This window comes from Amblyomma mixtum, unplaced genomic scaffold (genome assembly GCF_055824585.1).
Source record: "Amblyomma mixtum isolate Tamu unplaced genomic scaffold, ASM5582458v1 scaffold_12, whole genome shotgun sequence".
In the NCBI taxonomy this organism is placed as follows: Eukaryota; Metazoa; Arthropoda; class Arachnida; order Ixodida; family Ixodidae; genus Amblyomma; species Amblyomma mixtum.
Window position 1 is genome coordinate 8,630,207 of NW_028317651.1, and position 27,254 is coordinate 8,657,460.

Here is a 27,254-nt window from a genome sequence, read left to right on the forward strand (position 1 = left end):
CTGCCTGGAAGAGTCTCGCGCATAACCAGTGCCCAAAGAACTGAATAAATTACAAATTCGTTGCAGCCTCGTTTAAAAGAACAATATCTAAGGCTAAGGATGATTACAATGCCAGCCTGAACACCTATTTGTCTAACCGACTCAACCGGAAGTCTTTCTATGGATTCATGGAACGTACCAATGTGCTGCCCTCTTCTCATATTTCTCAGTCCAGCGTTCTTTTGTTGTAAGGGTACGGTAACTTCTACAACATAGGCGCAGTCTAGAGGTGTCCCACAAGGCTCCGTTCTTTCACCGTTATTCTTTAACATACTAATGTGTGATATCCCTATTGAAAGTTTATGTGTATGCGTCAAAGTTTTTGTGTATGCGGATGATACTGCTTTTTTTTGCTTCTGCCAAAGGCATTCATATCCTGTGCCAATTAATGCAAGAGTATTTAAATGCTTTGGAAGTTTGGCTAGACAGCCTAAAGTTAACTTTAAATGTCAACAAGTGTGCCGTCCTTGTTTTCCCACAGGCAACCCCTCTTTACATCTCTCTGTCGTATCACTCAATCTTGATCCCGCAAGTTAATTCAACAAAATACTTTGGTATAATATATGACCCGCATTTTGACTGGCGGCCACACATTAGAAGCATTGCGCTTAAGGGTGAACGTGCCCTTGGCCGGTTGGTGAGGATTAGTAACAAGAAATTCAGTATGCGACGAGACACTCTACTACTACTTTATAATACCTATGTACGGCCGGTACTTGAATTCGACTCCGTTCTCTTTTCTGGGTGCCCAAAGTGCAAGCGTGAACCCCTGTTTGTTATGGAGCGACGCGCTCAGCGCCTTTGCCTAGGTCTGCCTATATCAGTAGCCAATGCTGTGTTGCACTTGGAGGCGCGGATACCTGATCTCAGTGCCCGGTTTGAGCTTCTCAATTTGCGGACATTTTTAAGGTATTTTGAGCCTGTTCCTGGATTGGCTAACCCTATATTTACAACGAACCCAGCTCTCTTCTTTGGTACTACCTGGCCTTGGTATAAGCTCGCTCAGGTGGTGTTCACTAATTCCTTGCTCTCAAATATTTCTGTATCAATGAGATCTGTAGTACTAGTCAACCACAATCGGGCTGATACGCGAGTCTTCTTTGACAACACCCTCCCAAGGAATGCTAAGAACCTGCACGACAATATGTTAAATGGGATCATAGAGGAGTACCTAGACAATTCTCCTAATCATATTGCCGTTTATACAGATGCCTCCCCCAGCAAAATGAAAAGGCAGCTATTGGAATTTACTCAAGACCTCTTGATTGGAGCTACTCATTTCGGGCCCCTGACTGTACCCCTATTTTTCTACCCGAGTTTCTAGCCATTGAGTTGGCCTTAATAAGGATTCCCTGCAGTATTACTCGGGTTATTATACTCTCAGACAACCTTTCTGTTTTGACAGCGCTAGAAAACTCCGGGATAATCCTATGAGCCTTTCCCTTCAATCTTTTATTCCTCCACATGGTAAAGAAGTACGCTTTCAATGGGTCCCTGGGCACTGTGGCATTGTTTCTAATGATGAAGCAACTTCACTTATGCAGGTTCTAACCAGGGTGATTTAGTGTGGCATCCAGCGAGTCCACTTTGCCTTGTGAAGCATTATTTTGTTTGTACAAAGCTATACAGGAAAGAAAAAAAGTAATTGAGAAGGGACTTGTTTGATCAGTATACTGTGCATGCACCTTGCCTCCTTGCCACCTTCCTCCTAAGGCAAAACCACCCAACCTGTTCGTGCACTACAGACTTTTCCCCGGCCAACGAACTGTGGGACAATTTATGTGCAGCGATTGCACTGACCAGGTTCCACCCTGAGGTGCAGGTAGTCCCTGCATCGGCCTGAATCTAGAGCGATGAAGTGGTCCTTTTCGCCAGCATCCTTGAGTCGGGGATCTGATGAAGGGCAGACATGTCAGTGGGATGCCTGACAGGTGTGACCACAGAAGGTGAAAGCACATCTTCTCAGGCTACACAATGCCAGCGCTGTTGCAAACTATTTTTCCCGAAGTAAGGCTCAGCTAGCATTGTACAGGAATTCTCACCGCACAGAGAAGCTGATTATGTACATGGACGGTGTCAAGAGCATTTAAGCTATGCGTGGAATGAGTTTGTTGAATGTGTTGTGCAACAAACGTCACGGAAGTTGATTGTGTGGCATATTGCATAGCGAATTCGGGACTGGAGAGATGTGCGCAGCCATGTGCCGACATTTTTACATTTGAACTGAAATCATGGGCCACGGCAGCGGCGCAAATGAACACAATCTAGCACGTCAAGCTGATGATATTATTATTATCAGCACATACTGATACTGGAAGATATTTATAACGGACATCTGCCATAGTCCTCCATAAAGGCAGCTATAAAATTTGAATAAGGGAGAGCGTCAGGCAGGGAGACACAATCTTGCCAATGCTATTCACCGCCTGTTTACAGGAGGTATTCCGGCGCTGAGATCGGGAACAGTTGGGGATAACAGTTGACGGAGAATACCTTGGTTATCTGCGATTAACTGATTACGTTGCCTTGCTAAGTCACTCAGGAGATGATTTGCAAAGCATAATCAATGAGTTAGACAGGCAGAGCAGAACGGTTGGTCTTAAAATCAACGTGCAGAAAACCAAAGTAATGTTTAACAGTCTAGCAAGGGAACAGCAGTTCACAATTGGTTGTGAGGTGCTGGAAGTGGTTAGGGAATACGTCTACTTAAGGCTGGTAGCGACCGCAGTTTCGAATCACGAGAGGGATGTAATTCGAAGAATAAGAATGGGGTGAAGCACATATGGCAGGTTCTCTCAGATCATGAATGGCAGTTTACCGATATCCCTCAAGCAAGAAAGTATACAACAGCTTTATCTTACAGGTACTCATCTATAGGGCAGAAACGGGGAGGATAGCGAACATTGCGAACAGACATTGCCATGAGGTGGCATATGCGCTCCTTCAAAGAACAAGATGCCAGCGAGAGGTCTCGAACGTTTCAGGGCCGGGTGGCCCCGGTGGCCAATGCGCCCCTGCTGGCAGCGGCGCGCCACTCCGCCCTGGCCCAACTGCCCCAGGGGACGAACACCGGAGCACACGTGGTGGCCAGCGAACCCAAGGGCCAGCCGCGGGTGGCACACGTACCAGCCGTGGTGAGTGTACTTTCGCAGTGCCTCAACATTGCATTTGAGTCTCTTGATACCCGCAAACTGATGGGAACGAAGATTCTCGGCCACTGGCCGCGGCGGTCGTCGGCGGTGAAGTCCTCCAATGCACTGCTTCGCTTCTCGCGAGCTTCTGGCCAGCACGATAGGCTGTGACTTCAACGAACACTGACTTTTCAGAATGACTTCACTTTTATTCTACTCACTTTTCTCTTTCACGTTTTATCTCCTCACTCCTGTCCCCCCATGTAGGGTAGCAAACCGAGCAGCCGGTTAACCTCCCTGCCTTTCCTCTTCTTCCTCCTCCTCCTCTTTGGGCAAGTGGCGCTATCTCTCTTTGTGGAAACGGCATTGCAGAGAAACGGAGGACAGAGAAGCGAGATAGAGGGGATGATTGAAGTCAAAACTCTCGCTAGAGTAATGCAGAGGGAGCTGTCGGTGCAAGCACATGAAATGAGCACTGAAGAGTAAGGGAAGATGAACGGAGAGATGGTGCAAAGTATATAGTTTTCAGGCAGTATATATACAGTATATGCAGTATATGTGCAAAGTATGCAGGAAGTATATATGCAAAGTATGCAGGCAGTATATACGCAGTATATGTAGTATATATGCAGTATATATGCAAAGTATGCAGGCAGTATATATGCTGTATATATGTAGTATATATGCAATGTATGGAGGCAGTATATAAATTGTTAAGGATGCAAATTTCGGGTGGTAATTTCAGGGTCTGACCAGGAAAGAAATTGTGCTTTCAAGATTTCTGTCAAGGTTTGCTGAAAGACAAACAAGTGAGTGGTCATATCCTGAGAGGGTACTTTTGTGTTGTGCAGGTCCAGTCCAAGCGACCCACCATCCCGGCTGAGTACGGCAGCCGAGTGCCCACTGTTCTCCGGCAGCGCTACCTCGACCTCTTCCTGAACGAGTGTGCCAAGTGCTGCAGCACCGAAGACGAGGCCATCGAAAAGGTGCGTTGGGCGCCGGTCCAATGCTGTCCCCGGTCTGCTTGTGCCGTTCTCACCCGGGCAAGGGGCTCTCATTGCTTTGTCAAACGATAATAGCTTTAGTCTTGCTGGGAGTGGTTGTGGTCCTTGCGGGGTTGTTGGTTGGTAAACATTTATTAAAACAGTCAAGGGGCCGAAGGCCCAGATCTAGGAGTCGGCCAGGACTCCTTGGAATCTGGCAGCCTCTACAGCGAGACCGATGCGCGCTCGTTGGTCGCCTAGGTTAGAGCTTCGTTGACGATTCTCCCTGGTATGTTGTGTGGGTGTTGGCACGTGTTCTCGTGGACAAGTCCAGACCACATGAAGGAGGTGTGCTGGGATATTGCAGTGTTTACACATCGACATATACCGTTCAGGAAACATATTTAGGAATCTTTTGGGATCGGGGAACCTGTCCGTCTGGAGTTGGCGCCATATGACGGCCTCTGTCTTTGTAAGTTCTTGGTTGCGCACCTGGATAGAGTTGGCGAGAAAGACGATAGTGTTGGAGCAGGTCGCGTGAAGTGATTATGGTGTCCTTCCTGAACAAGGCGGGCATGTTGGAGGCGGGATGATAAGCTGCTCGGAAAGTGAGCCCTCGAGCTAGCTGATGTGCTCCCTCATTACCCTTCAGACCCATGTGGGCTGGAGCCCATGCCAGGAGGGTCAAGTGCTTGGGACTTCCTTGTGTCAATGTCCATGAATTCGCTGCAGCTTGATTGTGGATGGTTCGGTTTGATAATGAAGCTACCTTTTCTGCTTTTTTGGTTGTCTTGTTGTCCTCTCCGTGTGATGATTTCTTGCACCGTTTTCCCGTTGTCACTGTTATCAGTTCACGGCAGTATTCGGCATAGGTTGGCTAGGGTACGGAAAAAATTTAGCGACCCTCTGTGGTGTGTCACGCACTTACGAGAAGCATTAGGTTTTCATGAATATGTTTATGAGTATGAGTATGTTTACGAGTATGGGTATTTTTCCACAGAGTCGATGTGCTTGTGTTTAAAATGTCACAGAGTTTGGCAGCATCTCCTGGCAAAATGTCGCAGGTCAAGAATACCCCTCCATCACGCTATGTTGCCGGCACATAGCTTTTGTTCTTCCCGCTGTATAATGTGGTCCAGCGTTCATAGCAGTGCATGTTGTTTATTTTAGCTTAAGTTGGTTCGTTAGCATCAGCTTGTTGTAATTCTCTCGTTCCTTTCCTTCTTTAGGGAGCTAGTAACCGGCTGCCAGTGTGCCTACGTCGGAATGCTTCGAAGCGCATTGTTTGAATTCATAATTTTCCTATTCCCTTTTACTCTTTTCTGTGAAGGGATTGCTTTGCTGTGGAAGAGGGCCTTACGACAAAATTGAGGCTGTCTTGTATTGATTGATTACTGCTTTCTAGAGACAAAGATGCCACTTTCATGGAAAACTGAACCTTAAATTTAACGTAAATGCAGTGCTGTTTGGGGTTTTTCACTGCGGATCACTGAGGGCAAACACTGCTAGCCAGTTCAAGTTGGGGATCACGGAGTCCTCAGTGTACGCTGTGATGAGTTTTATTCGAATGGGGCGAAATATTAGGACTACAGCTGTGAATCTGTCAGCAATAAATGCGTCTATTTCTGTAGAAGAAGTGCGAACAGAGGTGCAGAAAGCTGTGCAGTTGAATTTCAGTAAGGACAAAAATATATTGAAATTGTCATCAGAGTCACTTTAATGTCCATTGTCTGTGCAGCGGTGACATGGCTTGCACTGTGGCTCCTGACATGTCTTATGCATCGCAATCAGCTCCTGACATGTCTTATGTGTCGCAGGCGGCTCCTGACATGTCTTATGCTTCGCAGGCGGCTCCTGACATGTGTTATGCGTCGCAGGCAGCTCCTGACATGTCTTATATGTCGCAGGTGGCTCCTGACATGTCTTATGCGTCGCAGGCAGCTCCTGACATGTCTTATGTGTCGCAGGCGGCTCCTGACATGTCTTATGCGTCGCAATCAGCTCCTGACATGTCTTATGTGTCGCAGGTGGCTCCTGACATGTCTTATGTGTCGCAATCAGCTCCTGACATGTCTTATGCGTCGCAGGCAGTGTCGGAGGAGAAGCAGGCCTACGACCAGAGCTCCAGCAAAACCGTCTACCTCAACGTGGCCGTGACTACGCTCAGGCGACTGCGAAGGGAGGCCCAAGAGGGTGGCGGGTCTTCTGCTGACAATGCCTCCGCGGGACCCAGCACTGGCCCCGCACCTAGCCCTAGTCCCAGCCCTCCCCCACCAGGCAACCGGGTGGTCTCGCACGAGATGCTGCTGCACGGAGCTCGCGCAGCGCGCACCAGCTTCAGCATCGAGAAGAACCGTTACCGCAAGCCACCTCAGGAACTGACGGGTGAGCGCAATAAAAGAATGCGGCTTAGCACAAAGACATGGCCGCACAAAGTGCATTTGAGCAACCTGTTCAGGGAAAGTTATCGGCAGGAGCCGACGGACCCACCGAGATGGATAAGTGGTTTTTGCATATGGCTGCTCATGTCAAGGTTGCTGTGTCAAATCCCAACCGCAGCGGCCGCATTTCAGTAGAGGTGAAGTACAAACGGTCCCCATGTGCTGGGCAATTTCAGTACGGGTTAAAGAACCCCACGCGGCCTGAATTAATCTTGAGCCCTTCGCTATGGTGACCCTCATAGCCCATGTGTTGCTTCGGCCCATTAAACTCTGCAGCATAAAAAAAATGGCAGGGCTGAAAAATGATGTCACCCTGCTGCCCCTTAGAAAACATGCTCCGAAAGTTTCTCAGAAGTAAAGCACCTACAGCAGAGAACATTGTCTGCAGTATGTTTCGGATTCAGTCTGGATGAAAAACGTCCTGCAGAAACTGCAAAGAAAGCAAGGCCAGGGTAATACTGTGTTTTTTTTTCAATGTTTTCTTATTTTTATCTTATGCCACGCTGACTAGCTTTTACGGTGACAAGTGTATGGCATTTCATGGGCTGAGCGTGGAAATGTGAAGGTAACAAAATGGAAGTACAGCAGAATCTCGATGACACGATTATGGTCGATCCGAATTTCAAGATGATACGAATTTCGAAAGTGTCTTGGACGGTCTTACATTCTACAGAATGCGTTACGATTCGGGGCAATATACGAACAATTTTGCAAGCCGGCGCGAATGGTTGGAAAGAGCAACCAATCACCTGCGCACGCAAGCGAGCCCATGAGAGAGGGAGAGGGTACTGGCTGCTGCCGCTGGAACTCTCGACCCCCGCGTCCCTTTCGCTGGTCTTGATGGGCACGCGCTACAATGCATTGCCTGTAGCAACCCGACGAGTCTAGGTGAGTCACGTGCCCGACAGGGCTATGTCACCCACTTGCTGGCAGCTCATTGGCCTATCGAAAAAGTTGTCTCACCAGCTGCTGGGAGCTGGCCGGGAGGCCGCTGCCGCTGGCTGCGCCCACTTTCCTCCTTCATCGCTGCCGTGTGCGTTTTGCCAAGTGCAACGTGGCCTGCCCAAACCTGACAAAGATGCAAGCTGCGCAAGCGTTCGCTGTTGACATGTTGTGGAAGCGGAAGGCTCTTTCTTTTAAGGAGAAGCTTGATATACTCAATAAGGTCGATGAAAACCCAGCGAAGAAAAGTGTCGACCTGGCAAAAGAGTGAGGGCTGGCACCGTTGACACAAGCTCTGCACCATTGTTGGGCAGCGAGATGTTATTTTGAAGGAAGCTCAGAACTTCGGTGTCAACTTGAAGCAAGAGAAGACAGCGATGCATGTTAAGCTGGAAGAGATCCTACTGACATGGTTTCGCGAAGTCACAGAGGCCAGTGTCAACGTGGACGGCAAGGTACTGTGAGAAAAAGCTGACAACATCGCACTTTCTCTTGGAACCGAAAGTTTCCAGGCTTCTGGAGGTTGGCTGCACCGATTTAAAGAGAGGCATGAACTTGTGTACAGAGTCATCTCTGGTAAAAGAAAAAAGTGGATGAGTCAGCTGTCGACGATTGACTGAACACGCTGCCGGCTCTGATTTTGGAGTACGCGCCGCACGACGTATTTAATGCTGACGAGGCGGGCCTCTTCTTCAATCTGCAACTGGAGTGGACTTTGTGCGTGAAAGGCCAGGCATGCCAGGGCGGCCAGAAAAGCAAGGAACGAGTGACAGTGTCCATCCCACAGCTGAGAATAGCCAATAGGATGTGGCAGCTTTCGTTACGCAGCCGCCACTGTGGCTCAGTGGTTATGGTGCTTGGCTGCTGACGCGAAAAATGTGGGTTTGATCCCAGCCACAGCGGTCTTACTTCGTTGGAGGTGAAATGCTAGAGGCCCGTGTACTGTGCAATGCCAGCGTACGTTAGAGAACCCCAGGTGGTTGAAATCATCCGGAGCCCTGCACTACGGCGTCCCTCATAGCCTGAGTCGCTTTGGGACTTTTAACCCCACAAACCAATCAAACCAAGCAGCTTATGCGGCCAGCTTTGGCAAACCAAGTGCTCATGAAGCCGTTCTCAGCCAGTTTTTCGCTCTCGGAGTCAGTCCCTGATGTTTTGCTGTCGGCATGTTATAGTGCGCGCATATGCGTGGCCCATGGTGCGGGCGTCTATAGCTAGGAAGCTTTTCTACTGTCAATTTGGCCCGCTGCAATAGTGGCTGGTCCCCGCATGTGCGTGCAGTGGGGATATCACCACGCGCTATCACATGATGTGATCACTACAGTCGGATACAACTTGAGTCTGCAGTGAAGCTCCTCCCACATTCAACCTCCGCGCACAGAATTCTTCCACGATGAAAAAGTAGTCCGCTGGTTAAACGTTTCTTGTTACCTAAATAAGAAGCTTATCACAAGAAAAAGATTACGAGCTCTAGAATTTTGATAGGTAGATTGTTTGATACAGTCAAGCATTATAAAGCTCATTTCGCTTACTGTTGCAATTGGCCAGCGGAGTAATACAGAACGTCGCGGCCCAGTGTTAGCAACTGCTTTTTTTTAAGTAGTATCTTACTATAGGGGGGACCGACACTCTTTTTTAACTTTTTTTTAGAGCGAAGAAGCTTTGCTCCTCCCATGCTGAACCTGAAGGTGAACTGGCTCTTTGATTTGACTTCCAACGGGAGGCGCTCCGCATGCGCAAAATCGCGCTTGTCAGATGCTTCGATCTTCATCATCGTCACCACAGCTGCACGCTTGGCAGTCACGTCCAACTGAGGAGGGAGCGTCCTGCGACAACCTTGAAGCCTAGTCTTAAGAAGTAAAAATGTAGTAAAAAAAGAGTGTGTCCCACTGTGATCACACCACGTGATAGCGTGCGGTAAAATCTAGCCCCGCTGCGCGCGCACATGCGCGGATTAGCGCGGCAGACTGACTGTAGATCAGCCTCCTTGCTGTAGACGCCCGCGCCGCGGGTCGCACATACGCGAACACTAAAACATACCAGAATCAAAACCTACAGGACTGACTCGGAGAGCGAAAAACTGAGGGAGAAAACGCCTTCATAAAGACTCGGCTTGCGAACGCTGGCCGCGTGACGTCACGCTCCCTCCTTGGTCACGTGTGCCGCTCTGGACGCTCGCTCTTGCAGTTGTGGAGCGCCTTGCATCACGTGATTTGCTCTCTCTGAAGCCTTGAACCAATAAAGATGAATCAAACCCAAACCGTGTTTAACCATGCTTAACAGAGCTTTCGCTGTGTATATCCTGGCTCAGCGGAGGTGAGCCACAGTCACTTTTTTTATGACCAGTCCTCGAGGTTGTCGCCGATCGCGCCCTTCCGAGTATTCTTTTTTTTTTTCCTCCGTGGTAAAAATGCAGGAGGCGTATACTTCACTCCTTGGAGCTGCGGGACGAAGGCGCGGGAAGTTCGAGCGGGGCTTTACTATTGGCCGCTGCAGCACTGTCCCATTAAATCAACCCATACTTGTTCCGTGTGCCTCATATTGTTGTTAGTGGAAGGTTTTTCTCACGCGCTACTACCGATTTCTTCCTTCCAAGTCACGCGCTGTCGCAAGGGCTAGTGGGAGTCTTTGGCCGACGGCACAGCCAATGATAACGCTGGGCGCTGCGGCGTCGTCTGCTGCAATGCCTGCCGCGCTTGCGCAAGCGCTCTGATACGGCGGCCAAGTAGAGGGAAGAGCTCCCTTCAAAAAATATGACTTAATCATCTCTCTTAGTTATTTCCTTCCTCCATGGGTAACAAGGAGCCACATCACGGCTGCCGCAGTGATGCCAAGACAGCTAGCAATGCATCAATGGCGGCAACACATGGGAGGGGAAACCGAAAACGAAAATTTGCGGTGGTCAGCCTAAGCTGCGCGGCGAAACCTAGTCACGTGACAACCATAAATACTAGACATGGAGGAAGGAAAGAACTAAGGAGAGGCCCTGACGTCACTTTTTGTGAAGCCGCCCCGCAACCGGAAGTTGGATCGGCTCTCCTCACTATCTTCTTTCTCCACCAAGCTACAGGGCGGGGAACGCGCGCGGCTCGCAAGCGCTTCGTAAAAGGAAGGAAAAAAAAAACCGCGCCGCTCGCCGCTACACTCCTACACCTCCCTCCCCGCAAACACGCACCTAGACACAGACCGGCGCACAGGTGCGGTGAACCTTTTCCCACGCCTGGCGAAGAAAGACGACATTGCGCGCCGCTTATAGCTCAGCTCACCATCCTCCTCGGGCTACCGTACACCCGCCGTGTGGCCTTCGACACGCAGCTCAGCATCGCCGAGAGCGGCTTCAAGTTTCTGTGCTGTTTGGTGAGGTGCGAAAGTTCGCTGATCAAAACAATCAACGCCTCTTCGCGTGTTGAAGCGCGGTTCCGGAGTGCCACCTTTTCGCGAGATTCATTTCAATGCATCGATCGCTCCGCGTAACGACACCAAGTTTGACGAACAAAATATCAAATGAGCGGTTATTTGCTGCATTTAAAAGCAATCTTAGATACGTGCGTAACCTCACGACGCCAGGCATGTAAACTTTAACACGCAAGGCCGAACACACCGTGCCGAAAGCCCGTCCACCGCCACCGAGAAACACTCGGGCCCCTAGCAACAACGACGCTAACGACGCCGTACGCCGTTGCTAGTGGCCCGAGTTTTCTTAGCAACAACGACAACGTTGCTAGTGGCCCGACTTTTTAAGCCTAAATTTTGACGTCACATCCGCCACATTCTCGCCAATGCATTGGGAATACGAAGGGCCTCTCCTTAGTTTTCCTTCCTCCATGATTCTAGATGTAGCGGCGGGCTCACTAGGACCGGGTCTGAGCGGACTCCGGTGCCGCCTGCGATCGGAGTGGCGGCCGGACAGCGGGTGTGGAGAGGGTACGTTGGTGTCCCTGGCGACGGAAGGGAGAGGGGAGCGCATTTTGCGCGGTCGCGGAGGTTCTTTCTCTTCGGGCTTGACGGCAGTTGGCGTGGGCGCCACGTGCTTGCGGCGGGTCGGTGTCAACGTTTCGCCGCGTGCGTTGGGGGCTCCCTTGCGATGCGGCCCATAGCTCGTTGCTGCGCTACGAGATGCCCCCCTACGCGCTAACCGTACGCGCGCTAACCGGGACGTTCGCGATAAGCCGCGGGTATACGCACCCAGTGTACGATGTTTGATTAATGGAAGCAAGTCAGGGATTTCATGCTACTTAGACTCGGGGGAACTGCTGCACACCTTAACATGGTTTCCCCGCCGCGGTGGCTCAGTGGTTACGGTGTTCGGCTGCTGACTCGAAAGACGCGGGTTCGATCCCGGCCGCGGCGGTCGCATTTCGATGAAGGCGAAATTCTAGAGGCTCGTGTACTGTGCGATGTCAGTGCACGTCAAAGAACCCCAGGTGGTTGGAAATTTCCGGAGCCCTTCACTACGGCGTCTCTCATCGCGTAAGTCGCATTTGGACGTTAAACCCCATAAACCAACCAACCAACCTTAACATGGTTTTTACTGTAAAGCATTGCATTACTATGCCTTTATGTAGCAGCATGATCAGAGCAGAGTGGGCAGTTTGTGGACTTGTGAAGTCAAATCAGAGTTGGTCTGTCAGTGATAAAGTATCAGAGTGTAAGCAGTTAGAGAAGACTGAGGGGGGGGGGCACTGCCCTTTATGGAAAAATTTTGGGGAGGCAGAGCCCCCCCCCCCTCGCGTTCCGGAGTCCCTGTCTTTTTTACTGGCTAGTTGAACCTAACTGGCATGGTCCCTTTTCGGCATGTTGCAGCATCCCGCTTCTATGAGCTGCTGGATGCGTACCGGCTCAGCACCGAGCAGCTGGTGGAGTACAACTATCCGCGGGCACATCCGACGGAGCGAGGCCGGGCCCTGTTTGGAGGAACTGATAGCCGGCAATATTCGAAGCCAAATGGTGAGCCCCCTTTTTTTTTCTTGTTACTTCCAGGTTCCCAGATCACTGTTGGCAGCACCTGTTCTTGTCTTGACCTACACTAGTCTTGAGCTGGATAAAAAAAAGAAGAAAAGCAAATCTATTTCCTTTGTGCTGATTAGTGACAGGGGATTGATTCCTGTTGGCAGTGTCATCAGAACAAGAGCAAGGAGCGGTGTTTGCAGTGTTCTGTGCTTTGGGACGTTGTTTCTGTAGGAGCAGTTTTTGACTTAAACTTGTGCCTCGAGTAGCAGCCTGGAACTTCTGGTTTGAACATCTAGTTTTAGTATATCTGCAACCTAACACTTATACACACACGCAGAAAAAAAGATATTTAATGCAGGTTCTCTCTCAAGGCATACAATATTATTCCAGGTGTGTCTTTTTCACATTTTTATGTGAACCTTGATGGACCATATGTATCAGCAGCGCGACCACAAAACAGGAAGAAGAAGAAGATTGTACAGAGCACTGAACTTCGAACTTTCTCTCTGTACTATCTTCTCCTTCTTCTTCCTGTTTTGTGGTCGCGTTGTTGATACATATGGATTGTAACCAACGAGGCCGGCAGATGGTGTTATTCTTGGTGGACCGTTTTATGAACTTTTTTACTGTATTAATGCGTATGTGCTTTGTGTTTCTGTGTGATTATTTAGTTGAGAAATATATGTGCAAAATGATGGTGCGGAGATCTGATTGACATTTAAACGTGTCTTTTCCATGCAATACAACTACTGCAGTTTGGCAAGTCATAAGCCTACGCCATAGTGTCATAGTGCTCTGTTACTGAAGATATATATATATGTTCAGTACTACAGCAGCAGTGGCTCATAAGAGGGATCTGTTCATGATCTATACTCTATCCCATAACTGACTTGCAGCCCTGCCAAAAACAGAGACCTCCTCAGCCGATCAGGAGAGCGTGTTAAACGTGTTCCTCCCCACCTCGCCGTCTGTGTGTCGTCTGCTTGTGGAGTACACAGATATGGTTAGAAAAGAGTATAAATCGACGCCATCTACATTCTGTCTCCCTATGCATGCTTACATTCGCTAAATGCTAGCATTTTGCATGACGTTACACCATTTGTCACATTCGTACTTTTAGTTTAGCGCACGCAAACTGAGACAGAATGATAAGGTGAGCCGAGTGGCGCCATCTGTTGGTTAGAACAGGAAGCATTTTTGTCAACAAATCAACGCTTCCCTTTAGGAATGGAAGCAGCAGAATCGTTACTCTAAATAAAAAATTGAGCAAATTTATTGCTCGTGCACTTTATTATAGGTGAGATCAGACGAAGTGAAAGCCCGGTGCCCAATTTATGGTCACTGAACGTACTGAAAACAACAGCAGCAACGATGAATTCAATCCAAGGCAAGAGGTCGTGCTTTGAAAGGGGCTGCCATTTTGGAAACAGTGTTTTAGAACGTGCAAGAGTCACGCGCACAAAACTCTGGAAATAGCGTACGTAACTCGAGCGTACATTAAAGCTCGATGGGATATATCGTTTGGCGAATGTGCACTTCACAGGAGGCTATCCGATATGCAGTACGCATATTTCATACTGGCACTACGTTCCGCACCGTCAAAACGTTGCCTGTGCACTCATTGCAGCTTTGGTAGTGCTGCAAGGAACTACTGGGATGGAGTATAGCTGCTGCTGACTGTTTGGCTAAGTGAGCGTTATGAAGTGGGAGTGTAGCAGGAAGTGTGAGAATTAACCCTCCCTGCAGGTGAAGGCTTGTCAGGAGACTTCGCTGCTTCAGCCTGCATTTAGTGTTGGCGAACATAGCCACACACAGAAAAACAGGGACGCCCAATTCCATTATATATTGGTAATGTGATAGCATTAGTAGCTGTTGATGCCTTCACCGGAAGTGTCACCACTTCCTGTATGGTGATGTCACTTCCTGTCTGTTACCGGAAGTGACATCACTTCTTGCCTGGTGGTGTCACTTCCTGTCTTTTACCAGAAGTGACATCACTTCCTCTCTGGTGGTGTCGCTTCCTGCCTGGTGACACTTCCTGTCTGGTGATGTCACTTCCTGTCTGTTATGGGAAGTGACATCACTTCTTGCCTGGTGGTGTCACTTCCTGTCTTTAACCAGAAGTGACATCACTTCCTCCCTGGTGGTGTCACTTCCTGCCTGGTGACACTTCCTGTCTGGTGATGTCACTTCCTGTCTGGTAATGTAACTTCCTGTCTGTTACGGGAAGTGACATCACTTCTTGCCTGGTGGTGTCACTTCCTGTCTTTTACCAGAAGTGACATCACTTTCTCTCTGGTGGTGTCACTTCCTGCCTGGTGACACTTCCTATCTAGTGACGTCACTTCCTGTCTGTTACAGGAAGTGACATCACTTCTTGCCTGGTGGTGTCACTTCCTGTCTTTTACCAGAAGTGACATCACTTCCTCTCTGGTGGTGTCACTTCCTGCCTGGTGACACTTCCTGTCTGGTGATGTCACTTCCCTTCAGCCAGTGGGCGAATGCTATGACCGACCATGCGTTTTGGTCCCATAAGGCTTCTAATGCTGTCTTATTAAGAATGTGAATGGGCTGCTGTGTCGAGAAGAGTGGCCAGCTTGACCCTCTGTGCTGAGGTGTCCTCGTGCCCTACCTGCAGATCCAGTGCTGCGGTGCTCTCGGTGCGGAGCCACCTTTTCGCTGACCGAGGACGGGGACTACACACGCCCGGAAGAGTGCGTCCACCACTGGGGCCGACTCTGGAAGAGGAGGAGTGAGTGGGCGGCGACCTCTTTTCATGTGCCGGCTTGCCACTTGCTTTGTCTTCGAGCGCCACTCTTTGGCAGCCATCATATTTGTTTCATTCTTCCCGTTATCGTGGAAAGTTGTTGATTCAAACCTGCTTGATTCGAAGCTTTGTTTATTAGGTGCACTAGGTGTACTAGAAAGGCTTCCCCTAATTTGAACTCTATGCAATTGGAACAGATTTTCGGTCCCTTTTGAATCCGAACTGTCAGAGTTCGACTATTCCACCCTTGGATATCTTGGGTTGCACAGTAACTGCGGAAAGAAAAATGGTTGGTGTAACATTAAGAGATCGGAAGTAGGCGTAGCGAGTGAGAGAACAAACATGAGTTAATGACATCCTGGTCGGAACCAAGAGGAAGGAATTGGCTTGTGCAGGGCATGTAATGCAGAGGCAAGGTAAACGCTGGTCCTTAAGGGTAACTGAGTGGATTCCAAGAGAAGGCAAGTGGTAGCAGGGGGCGCCAGAAATTTAGGTGGGCGGATGAAATTACGAAGTTTGCGGGGATAGGGTGGCCTCAACTGGCAAAGGGCAGGGCTAATTGGAGAGACTCGGGAGGGGTCTTTGCCTAGGCGTAGTCAGGCAGATGATGATGATGCTGGTGACACAGTAACATGTTTCAAAGCAGGTTGGTTGTTGGAAGGTGTTGTGCTTTGCAGTGACTTTAGCAGTGCTGTGCTTAAACAGCGTGCAAATCGACGGGTACCCTGTGCTGACTTTAAACACGGCAGTGAGTAGCCTGCGTGACCTTTCAAGACAAGTAACTTGTGCTCTTGGGATGGTTGGAGTGACAGCACCTAGAGGTGCAACGACATTACGAAGGGAAGGCCTGTCGTGGCTACTGTTGTTTTGTATGTGCTACTGCTGAGAGAACAGTAGACACTAGGACCATACCACGTGGCTCACACAATATGGTCTGCAGCATTTTCTATGAAGAAATAATAATAAAGAACATTGTGATGTATCGGGTGCACCCGGTACCAGTTGGTTTCCAACCAGGTTGCGGTTATGCATTGGGAAGTTCCAAAAATGTGGTCTCTTGTTTGACTGAGTTGGCATGGCTTCCATGTTGTAAGCACATTACTTGTCGCGTCATACCCCATTTTAATTTGCAGTTGCTGGGGCCCTGGAGAGTCGCTACAGCTGCTGCGAAGGGGACGGAGAGTCGGACGGCTGCTGGGTTGCCAAGGTGAGGAGAGTGTGTCATACATCGACAGAGTGATTTTGCCACACCACTGCATTCGCATACAGCTTCTTAAGGGGACTGCAATGCTGGTAGCTCTCAGTGTCTTGCTCCTGTGCATGCATGTGCAGCAAGCAACCTTGAGTCTTGTGCTGTGACAAGCCACATATATTTTGCTGGCATCTTTTTAGTGTCATCTTTCCTTTGCGTCTGTTGACGAGGTAGAGAGGCAGAAAAGAGGTCAGAATTTGGCTGCTCGCTTCACCATCTTTTTTCATTAGCCCGAGGCAGGAGGTAGTGTGTACCCTGATGTGGCATGTACTGTGGTCCCAGGGGTGTGATCTGATAGAATGTGTGTGTGTGTGTATATATATATATATATATATATATATATATATATATATATATATATATATATATATATATATATCATGGATGGGAGCCAAGATAGGTTGCAGAAGGTAAAGGCCAGTTTTTACAGTAGAATCTTGATGGTGCGAACCTCATCGGGCTGCAAAAAAATTCGTGTCATCTGAAATTTTTGTATCACCTGAAACAAATAAAGTTCATATGCAGAAGCGGGGGAAATGCATTCACGCATATTGGTTTCGTAGCTGAGGAGAATCATTTACGGCTGCTCGGCCACAGCTGACTACTCACAGTGAGTAGAGCATGACTGGTTATTGCGACGTTAGCGTATCAACTGTTATTCGTATCAACCGTGTTCGTATCACTGAGGTTCTATTGTATATTGTCTGCATTGGCATAAGATGCATCAGTATTTGTTGCACAAATGGCTGTTTCTTTAGTGCAGTAGCACTACTGGGCACATTTTGCAATTTCGGGCATACTTACTTGCCTGAAGCCTGCTTTGTGGCAGGCGACCTTATGTACTAAAGGCTTTTCACCTAAAGGCCTTTACCTGGAAGGCATTTTCCATGATGGCCTTTGGGTAAAGGCCTTCAAGTGAAGGCCTTTTAGATGGCCATTACGGAAAATGCCTTCCAGGTAAAGGCCTTTAGGTCAAAAGCCTTTAGTACATAAGGACACCTGCCACAAAGCAGGCTTCAGACGATTACGTATGCCCGAAATTGGAAAATGTGCCCAGTAGTGCTACTGCACTAAAAAAATGGCTGAGGCTTAGCTTAGGTTAAGCCTAGTCAGATGCGAAGCATATTGTCGCCGAGTTGCATATCTAGCACGCCGCTTGGCTAGACGTTCTTCACGCTCTTCATCAGTCACTGTAGCACGCCGCAACTTTTGCTTCTCCTTCCAACGAGCAGCCGTGTCTCCAGGAGGCATCTCTATCCCGTGTACGCCTAGCAGAGGCAGGCGCACCCCTCCAGCATCACGTGTTCACTACAGCGCACCTAGCGGCAGAAGCAGGAAACACATTGGTCGCGACGCCTCGCGCGACGGCGTGAGCTGGGGCCCCGTTTCTCCTATGTCGTTACGTCACGCATCACGTGGTCCTCCTTGGTCGCGACGCCTCGCGCGACGGCGCGAGCTGGGCCCCCGTTTCTCATCTGCTGTGACGTCACGCATCACGTGGTATGACATGGAGGTCACGAAAGGTCAATGGTAACGACACTGCTGCGCTCGAGGAGCTGGGTTGGGCTATTTTAGTATGCTTCGCATAAAAAACAGCCAAAGGCCATCACGGAAAATGCCTTCCAGGTCAAATGCCTTTAGGTCAAAAGCCTTTAGTACATAAGGAGCCTAAACGTCCACCTTAACTAGTGCTACCGCATGGTATTCCGTATTTAGCTATGCTAAACCGCCTGCTAATTTTTTTGATGAGCCTAGTGATGTGCTGTGTGGGGATGCAGTGTAGAACATGTCGAACATAGCTAAGTTGTTTCTTCATGTGTGTGTGTGGTTGTCACGAGACAGAGCCCTTCTGATTGCTGTGTAACTGCCCTCTCCCGCTGTGCTGGCCAGGATTGGAGCACCCCACTCAGTTGCGTCTCTACCTGCCCCACCCTTCCCCATTGCAGGGCCATGTACACGAAGGCCTAGAGCCAAGCCAGCTGACGGGCTTTTTGTCTACGCTCGCCAAGAGCCCACACCCTGGAGGGGGTACTCCTGGAGTTTACGCACTCGACTGTGAAATGGCAAGTGCCCCGAGCAACCTCACTGGCTTAGCGTGGACAGGACACTTTGTAAAGCAGCTTGAACACATTGCACCGCGCACCCTTACGGCGGTCATGGCTCTTGGAGCATTTTTTTTTATTTACCCACCAACTGCAATGAAACTGCACAGACTTATTCAGTGTTTTCTGCTGATTTCAAATATGCAATTTGTTTATTTCTAGGCCATTTAGTTCATGAGATATTAATATATTTCATGCCATTGTCTGCTCAAGCAATAGAAAAAAATGGGCCACCAGAAATTTAATTTTAATGCGTACGTAGATACTACAATATGTGAGAAATGCAACGCTGGAAGCAGTTTTCAGTTTTTTGTCCGTGTGGACAAATGGGCTTAATAGTTAGTTTCATGTGTGTCATGTGTATTCTGGCGCCGTATGTCTGGTTAACTCACTTGAAAATTAACTATTAAGCCCATTTGTCCACACAGACAAAAAACTGAAAACTACTCCTAGCGTTGCATTCCTCACACATTGTAGTATCTACCCACCTTTTAAACTTAAATTTCTGGTGGCCCATTTTTTTTTCTAATGTTTGAGCAGACAATGGCATGATATATATTAATATCTCAGGAACTAATTGGCCTAGAAATAAACAAATTGCATATTTGAAATCAGGAGAAAAAACTGAAAAAATTGATGTCGTTTCATTGCATTTGGTCCGTAAATAAAAAAATGCTCTAAGACCAATGTCCCCCCTTAATGCATTCGTCTGACATCTGGTGTCATTTCAATTATTAATCAGTCGGCCCTTTCTCTACCATCTTTTAACAGTTCTGGTTTGTTCTCCTGGGGCCTAGATGCTTGACTGTTACAGTGGCCTGAACATGCATGCGTGATGATGATGATGATAATGATGATGATGGTGATGTCAGTTTTCATGGGATCCTCCAGATGGCTGATGTGTGTAACTACATTGGCTATCAGCTGTTCTGGTAGCGTAATAGCGTTAACGGCCTCATTGTCCTCAAAATCTGGAGCAGCAGTGTGTGCAAGTTTTTGAAAGCCTTCTTGATATATAGTATATGTAGTATATATGGAAAGCCTTCTTGATATGTAGTATATATATATATATATATATATATATATATATATATATATATATATATATATTTATTATTTATTTATTTATTTAATACTGCAGAGTCGCGCGACTCCAAGCAGGCATGAGCACGGGCATGAGCACAGATACAAATGAAAAATCAAGATATGCACGAACTTCATACAAGAGCAAACGATGATGCGAAAAAAGAAACCGAAAAAGACAAAGGTTTCACATAGAAAGGCTCTCAAATAACTGTGATATGTAGTATATATGGTGCCAGCTGTACATATTGTGCTTCTCAGTTGCACACTATGGTTTCTACCACATAGGTTGTGTAGACACCACATAGAGATAAAGGATCATTTTCTCTAGACTCGCTTTCTGCTGGTTTGTTTTTGTCATCTGATTTCACTGGCTCTTGGAGAATGTGTTTGCATTATGTAACAAGCGTCACGCGTGAATTGTGTCTGTTATGTGCAGTGCTACACGGCTGAAGGTATCGAGCTCACAAGGGTGACGGTGGTTGGCTGGGACCTGCAGCCTGTGTACGAAACTCTCGTCAAGCCCAAAGGGAATATTCTCGACTACAACACACGGTTAGTCCCCCCCCCCTCTGTCTCTCTTCCTGATCCTCAACTTTTTTTTTGTGGTCCACTTTGCACTGTGTGTCTTGTGGTATGTGTGTGTGCTGTGCTCTGCTGTGTGCTTTGCATTGCATATTATTGCAATGCAGTGCAATATGTCCACACCTGTGATGTGAAGAGACCCATAACTGACCCTGTCCCCTACGACCCTCCTCACCCACACCCACAGGCTTTGAGCCCCTCTTGACGAACAGATTTATTCATCTGTGTACATCACTACGTTTAGCAGTGTTCTTAGCAGCTCTCAGAACCATAGGTGCTGTTCCCAGTGTTATTTTCGAAGCGCAGATTCCATTTGCAAGCTTTACAGACGGTGAAAGTTACCGTGCTGAGGAAATTGAATAGGTTCTCGATAATCAGGACCGGGCTGATTTGAACTTCTAGTTTATTCGAACCGGTACTTTGGTCCCACCAGCACCAGGTTTGTTAAAATGGCTCCTCCTTAATGCAAACAAATTTTCGGTTCTTCTTTGAGTTCAGGTTATCGATGAATTGACTGCATTGGCAAATATACTCGTCGTGCTAATAGCCTGGCCTTGGAGTGGCTACAGCTGCGATAAGAGGCCACAGTGACTTGTGAAGCCAACTGTGCTGAGATCTTCCCATCGTTACTCTGCTGAATGAGCTGCCCAATGAGCACCTGTCAGATTAGCCTGCAGTAGCCTTTGTACGGAATGTTTTGGGCACAATGCATCAACCATTTTCGTGCGAGAATGTTCTATCCTTGCCACTGATGCTGTCAGGAGATCTGGCCCAACAGCAATGAAGCCCGAGACAGAGCACGATAACAGTTGAGTGGAATTATGTTACTCTAATCAGCAACAATGATGATTCGGTGGTTTGAGCTTTTGCCGTGTGTGCAGTACGCGCTGGGTTCAATCCTCAGTGCAGCTGCTGTATACAAGCTTTTCTCCTAGCCTGGTGTCTCTAGCCTGTCGCTCTGCCCACATTGGGCAGACTAAGCTTTGTTGGGCCAAGCTGCCTTTATGCCATTTAAATTCAAGTAATGATAATCTTATAATTCTGGTCCATCACGGCGTGAGGCAAGTGGTATAAAGCGGGTTCCTCTCAGGTGGTGTTGTTCAGTTACTGTCATCAGTTTAACCCTTTCAGACACGGACTGTATTCTGACATTGAGAAAAATCTGAAAATTTGTGTGTGTATATTGGAGGCCCCCTACTTCACAAAAATAACACCAATGGCTCAAAAACTTGAGAAATTCACGCACGCCAGGAAGTTCCGCGCTCATGGAATCGCAGCCCTCCTGTTCTTCATAAAATGCATAAATGCCCAATCATCTAAAGCTGTTTTTGCAATGAAAATTCGGCTACAGTGTCCTTTGGTAAAACAATCCATCACGTGAGAGAAGGAAAAAGCTGCAGTGGCAGACAATGCTTCCTAGGCAGACCATATAACTTTGCGTAGACCGTCTACCCGCCGCGGTGTCTCAGTGGTTACGGCGCTCGGCTGCTGACCCGAAAGACGCGGGCTCGATCCCGGCTGCGCGGGTTGAATTTCGATGGAGGCGAAATTCTATGGGCCCATGTACTGTGCGATCTCAGTGCAGGTTAAAGAACCCCAGGTGGTCGAAATTTCCTGAGCCCTTCACTAGGGCATCCCTCATAGCCTGAGTTACTTTGGGACGTTAAACCCCAATAAACCAAAACCAAGCTGTTTTTGTTAAATGATCCCATTTTTTTAAATGATCCCAGGGATTTCAAACGTTGCCTTGCTGGCATCTCTAGCTTTGTGAAAACACCTTTGGGATCTTCAGTAGAAAGGTTGAAAAGTTGTGTGCACTATTGTAGGTACCGTGCTACAAACGGTTAGTTTGGAAGGCAGCTGGAATTGGCACGTGGCCTCGGTCGCCCGTTCACTTGATGCACCTGGGGATGTTCCGGCAGTGAGAGGCGATGATGATTCTCGTGATAAAGTCGCCGCCCGCCGTCACGTGTTGCTCTTTTGGGTTTGCAGGTTCAGCGGCCTAAAGGAAGAGGACATGGTTGGGGTCCAGACGAGCCTGCGGGACGTGCAGGCGGTGTTGCTGGAGCTCTTCTCGGCGGAGACCCTCCTGCTGGGCCACAGTCTGGACTCGGACCTGCGCGCCCTCCGTCTGGTGCACGGCCGGGTGGTCGACACGGCCGCCGTGTTCCCCCACCGCCGGGGGCTGCCGTACAAACGCGCCCTGCGCACCCTCATGGCCGAGAATCTCAACAAGATCATCCAGAACGGGGGTGAGTCGAAATTATTCAGAGACCTCCACTACGGCACCTCATTCTCTCTTTCTTCTTTCACTCCTACCGTCCTCCCTTCCCTTACGTCCTCCCTTCCCTTACGGCACGTCAGGTGCCCGGCACGGTTCAGGTGCCCGGCACGGTTCAGGTGTCCGGCGCGGTTCAGGTGTCCGCACAGTTTCAGGGTTCAGGTGTCCGCCGAGATTTGTGAGACAGATACTGCGCCATTTCCTTTCCTCAAAAATCAATTTACCCCCTCTCACTCTGGTGTACGCGTGCGCTGGGGGCCTGTTCCCCCAGCATTGGCTTCTTGTTTGCCGGGGCCCCTGGACATGCCATTTGTGGCATGACCAGTGTGGCGTAGCAGTGTCTACTGTTTAAAGGCCCCCTGCAGCTCCTTTTGAGTGTAGTGTATAACTTCGGTCGCTGGACAGTGTTGTCATGAACATGTACACTGCTACTTGCAGCAGAGAACCCACAACTGAGCCCGGAAGCTGGCGAGCCATTTTCAATACTCCTTTTTTATACTCGCGGACCTCCTCCGTGTCACCCTCTGTGTATGTCGGTTAAGAGGTGGTGGTTGGTTAGATTCAGACATCACGCAGCTGCTATAGCCGCATGTCAGTCATTGCAGGGTGTTTAGGAGTTTCTAGGCATGAGAATTACGAAGCTTTGCAAATTCCGGAGAAGGGGGTTCCCCTTAGTACAAGTAAAACAGAAAAAAAAAACAAACAAACAGCAGGGAACGATGTACATCATTGCAACGAAAGATAAGGGGAAGCAACGTTCATTATTGAGGCAGGAATAGTGTAGCGCTCATTTGTTCATATGAAACAAGCAAGCCATAAACGTTTCAAATTTAAGCGTGGAACTGGTTCGCCATTTATGTCGTTCCATGCTTTGCTGTTTCGCACCACAAAGCACCATAGTGCATCATGTGTTCCTAAAGTAATCTGATGCAGGTCTGTGTCATGCTAGAAATCGTGCACCATAGCAGTTTGTTTATGAACATTTTTGGCTTGGATAGAATTCATGTATGGCCATTCCTCTGTTTAGAAAAAGCTTGTCAGAATTCTGTTTAATTTCGGAATATCCATGAATGTCATCACTTTGGACTGCTTGCCATGGTCCTTGTGGCAGAGGACTATGTATAGGTCATAGTTTGACCTGAAATAAATTCCTTTCTTGCCCTGTCTTTCTTCAACTTGACATACTATTCAAGTAAAGTACACCACTGCAATTCATTTTTACAAGGACGCCAAATGGATTATGTGAGTGAGCCATCCTTAGGTTGATCTAACCTGCACAGCATCTTTATTGTATCAAATGCCCATTGGTTCAGTGAACATGAAAGCAATAACCCTCACATTGATTCTGAATGCCTCTGAAGCGGTGGATGTCCTTAAGCTTGGAAATGTTTCAGAATTTACTAAAAAATTACAGACAGTTTGTGCAGATTTGCTATTTTTTTGTTGTCACTAGGCTAGCAACTGCGAAAAAGCACCAGCGGTTTCATAATTATTAATTGGCCTTTGGAAGCGCCAAGTGAGTGGAGGGACTGTCCATGCGTGGCTTTGTTCATCTGCCTATCACTGATCTTTTATTATGAAGGGGGTGATACGCTGCCCTCATTAGTTATTAGTGATTCATTGCTGTCTTGTGCAGGATCAATTTCATCCTCTAGTCTTTTGTCTTAATCACGAGTTTCTGTATAAGCTCATGGGTCTGCTCTAAGGCATGAGTGCTCATTTCCACACCTAAAGCATTTTTTGAGCTAGCAGTCTTGTTTAGAAATTTGTGGGGCTTGTATTATGGTATTGCACAACATGTATACGTGTGAAAGTTTGGTTTTGGTTTTGTGGGGTTTAACGTCCCAAAGCGACTAAGGCTATGAGAGACGCCGTAGTGGAGGGCTCCGGAAATTTCGACCACCTGGGGTTCTTTAACGAGCACTGACATCGCACAGTACACGGGCCTCTAGAATTTCTCCTCCAATGAAATTCTAGCCGCCGCGACCGGGATCGAACCCGCGTCTTTTGTGTCAGCAGCCGAGCACCATAGCCACTGAGCCACCGCGGCGGCGGTACGTGTGAAAGTGGCAGCTGCGGACACATGCTGGGGATTGTCGTCACGAAATGATTTCAGAGTGAGTTCTGCATCGAGTGTCGTCACACGTCACAGCAGAAGCCCCTATTGGCTGCATATTAACATGCACAGAGTGGCAGGGCCGCAAACTTCTTCCTCCAACACATTCTTTCACACATGGGCCAATGGCTCAGTTCGTTGAGTGTTCCCTTATTGGAGCCTGAAGTTCAGTGGCAGCTCCTAATGTGGTGCATGCTCATCATCATCATGAGCCTGCCTATGCCCACTGCGGGGCCAAGGCCTCACCCATGTCTCTCCAATTAACCCCGTCCTTTGCCAGTTGCGGCCACCGTATCTCCGCAAACTTCTTAATGTCATCCGCCCACCTAGCTTTCTGCCGCCCCCTGCTATGCACTTGCCTTCTCTTCGAATCCACTCCGTTACCCTGAAGGACCAGCGAGTATCTTGCCTTCGCATTACATGCCCTGCCCAAGCCCATTTCTTCCTCTTTATTTCTAGTAGGATGTCATTAATCCGCGTTTGTTCCCTGACCCACTCCGCCCGCTTCCAATCTCTTAATGTTACACCTATCACGCTATCTGTACATTGTCTGGTAAGTCCTGATCAACTGGTTTTATTCGAGGCTGTACGAGAACAGAGAGATTGTTTGGCCACTTGGCTAAAACGTGTACTTTATCCGCCAGCTAGTCTTGGATAAAGCGGTCTAGATTTCCTTCACTATGCTTTATGTTGGTTTCCAGAACTGACTGTGGCGCATTTCGCATATGCAGTGGACGGTCACGACAGCCAGGAGGACGCAGCAGCCTGCATGGAGCTCATGCTCTGGAAAGTGAGTGAGGACCTCAAGAAAGGCATCCGATGACAGCGCGGACAACGGACTGGCAAAACCAGACGCAACTGCCAAAACTGCCAGCACACTTCCCTGGCTGGTGGAAGTGCACCCTGGATGCCCTAAAAGACCAGGGCTGCCTGCAGTGAAAACATTTGCCCATTATTATGCCACATGCCCTGCTACGAGCGAAAGCTGAGAGAACGTCAGGAAGGGCCCTTGTTGCGTTACACGTTTTTTTTAATATATATTTCACGGCAGTCTGAGCTTGAGGCTGGGCCTGCTTAGAGCACAAGAATACCACCCATTCATCTGCTTCATCAGGTGGCTGGGTGATAGGTATCTTGTTTATTTAAACGCCATTGAAGTACTCGGTGATATATCGAGAGAATGCCATGAGTTAAATGAGAGGAAATATGGGGAGAACAAATGAGATTAGTTTGCAGGGAGAGGCAGACCGAATAGAAGACAAAAATTGTCATTTGTTAAAGAACGTTTTCAACTTGATTCTGATTGTGCGTGACTGATTTTGCAGCTTTATGTTCGAATGAAAACTGAAAAAGGAGGAGCACAACTACAAGAAATTGAGCCACGACATTGGGCCATGGAAGACATTTCACACTAATACCCCGTAGGTAGGTAACAGATGGTACAGAAGGTCACAATCGAGAGGGGTGGATTCGACAAAACTGAGCTGTTTGTTGAGGATTCAGGATGCTTTGAGGAAGTATTTTCTCGCATCCTCCATATCGCTGGATGATTTGCAATGGTGTAAGAGATGTGCACCATCGTCAGAAGGCTTGACGAATACTGGTTTCTTGCTGTGGTGTCGTCGGTCTTCTTTTAAGCCTGGCTGCTTTTAACGCACAGGTAACGTGTGCTCTCCTCCAGCTTTGAGGAGGTGCAACCTTCCGCCACCATCCTCATTTCCCGGAGGCGTGCGTGCAAGTGCTGGTCGCATGTGGTTCACGCACCGTCAACCGGAGAGCCCCTCTCTCTATGACATGCACAACTGGGATTGTGCTTCACATTTTGTTCTCTCTGCATCTGAAGAAGGCCTCTGCAGATGGTTAACCTTTATTTATGTATATACCACATGAATTCTTTTCCTCTCACCTGCTTTTGCTCCCCTTAACTGTGAGCAATACAAGAGCCACGTTCAATAAAAGTGAAAGAAGCCAACAGCCACAGAAACCAAGGGGCACAGGGGATTTTTTTAATCTATTTATTTATTTTGTGGTGTTGATCAATTTAGAATATTACTGAACATGTTATCGCTTAAAGCTAATTGATTAGAAAAGCAGAAGAAAAAACAACCACTGCCGCCGGTGGGATCCGAACCCACGACTTCCGAATTACGCGTCCGGTGCTCTACCTCTGAGCTACGGCGACGGCTGTCAAATCTTCTGCTTTCGGGGGTATTTAAGTTTACAAGTAACCTAACCTTGAGAGTGTTCATCAGCGCCACCCACGTTCATAAGCGGCGGACGTAGAACGTCCTGAGATACCGCAGGTGTGACGTAGAACGGCATCGAACGGAGAGGGTGGAAGCTGCGTGAGAACCCTCTTTATGCTTCCTATGGCGTCAAGGCTGCCAGAACCGAGGCCCTCGCTAAGCAATTAAGCAAACAAGGAAAGGGGTATGAGGGGCTCGTTATAAATATGAAAGAAGCCAACAGCCACAGAAACCAAGGGGCACAGGGGATTTTTTTAATCTATTTATTTATTTTGTGGTGTTGATCAATTTAGAATATTACTGAACATGTTATCGCTTAAAGCTAATTGATTAGAA

At 48.2% G+C, this 27,254-nt stretch overlaps 1 protein-coding gene across 1 annotated transcript; it reads left to right on the forward strand.

Moving 5' to 3' along the window:
* Nucleotides 1-2,960: 2,960 nt before the first annotated feature.
* LOC149324912 (RNA exonuclease 1 homolog) lies at nt 2,961-25,650 on the forward strand. The gene is made up of 10 exons (XM_089565202.1): nt 2,961-3,173; nt 4,022-4,156; nt 6,241-6,538; nt 12,340-12,483; nt 15,125-15,238; nt 16,387-16,460; nt 18,452-18,568; nt 20,130-20,245; nt 22,268-22,527; nt 25,404-25,650. Exons 1-10 carry the CDS (start codon nt 2,961-2,963, stop codon nt 25,493-25,495), a joined length of 1,563 nt encoding a protein of 520 aa, XP_089421328.1. The 3' UTR covers nt 25,496-25,650.
* Nucleotides 25,651-27,254: the final 1,604 nt, after the last annotated feature.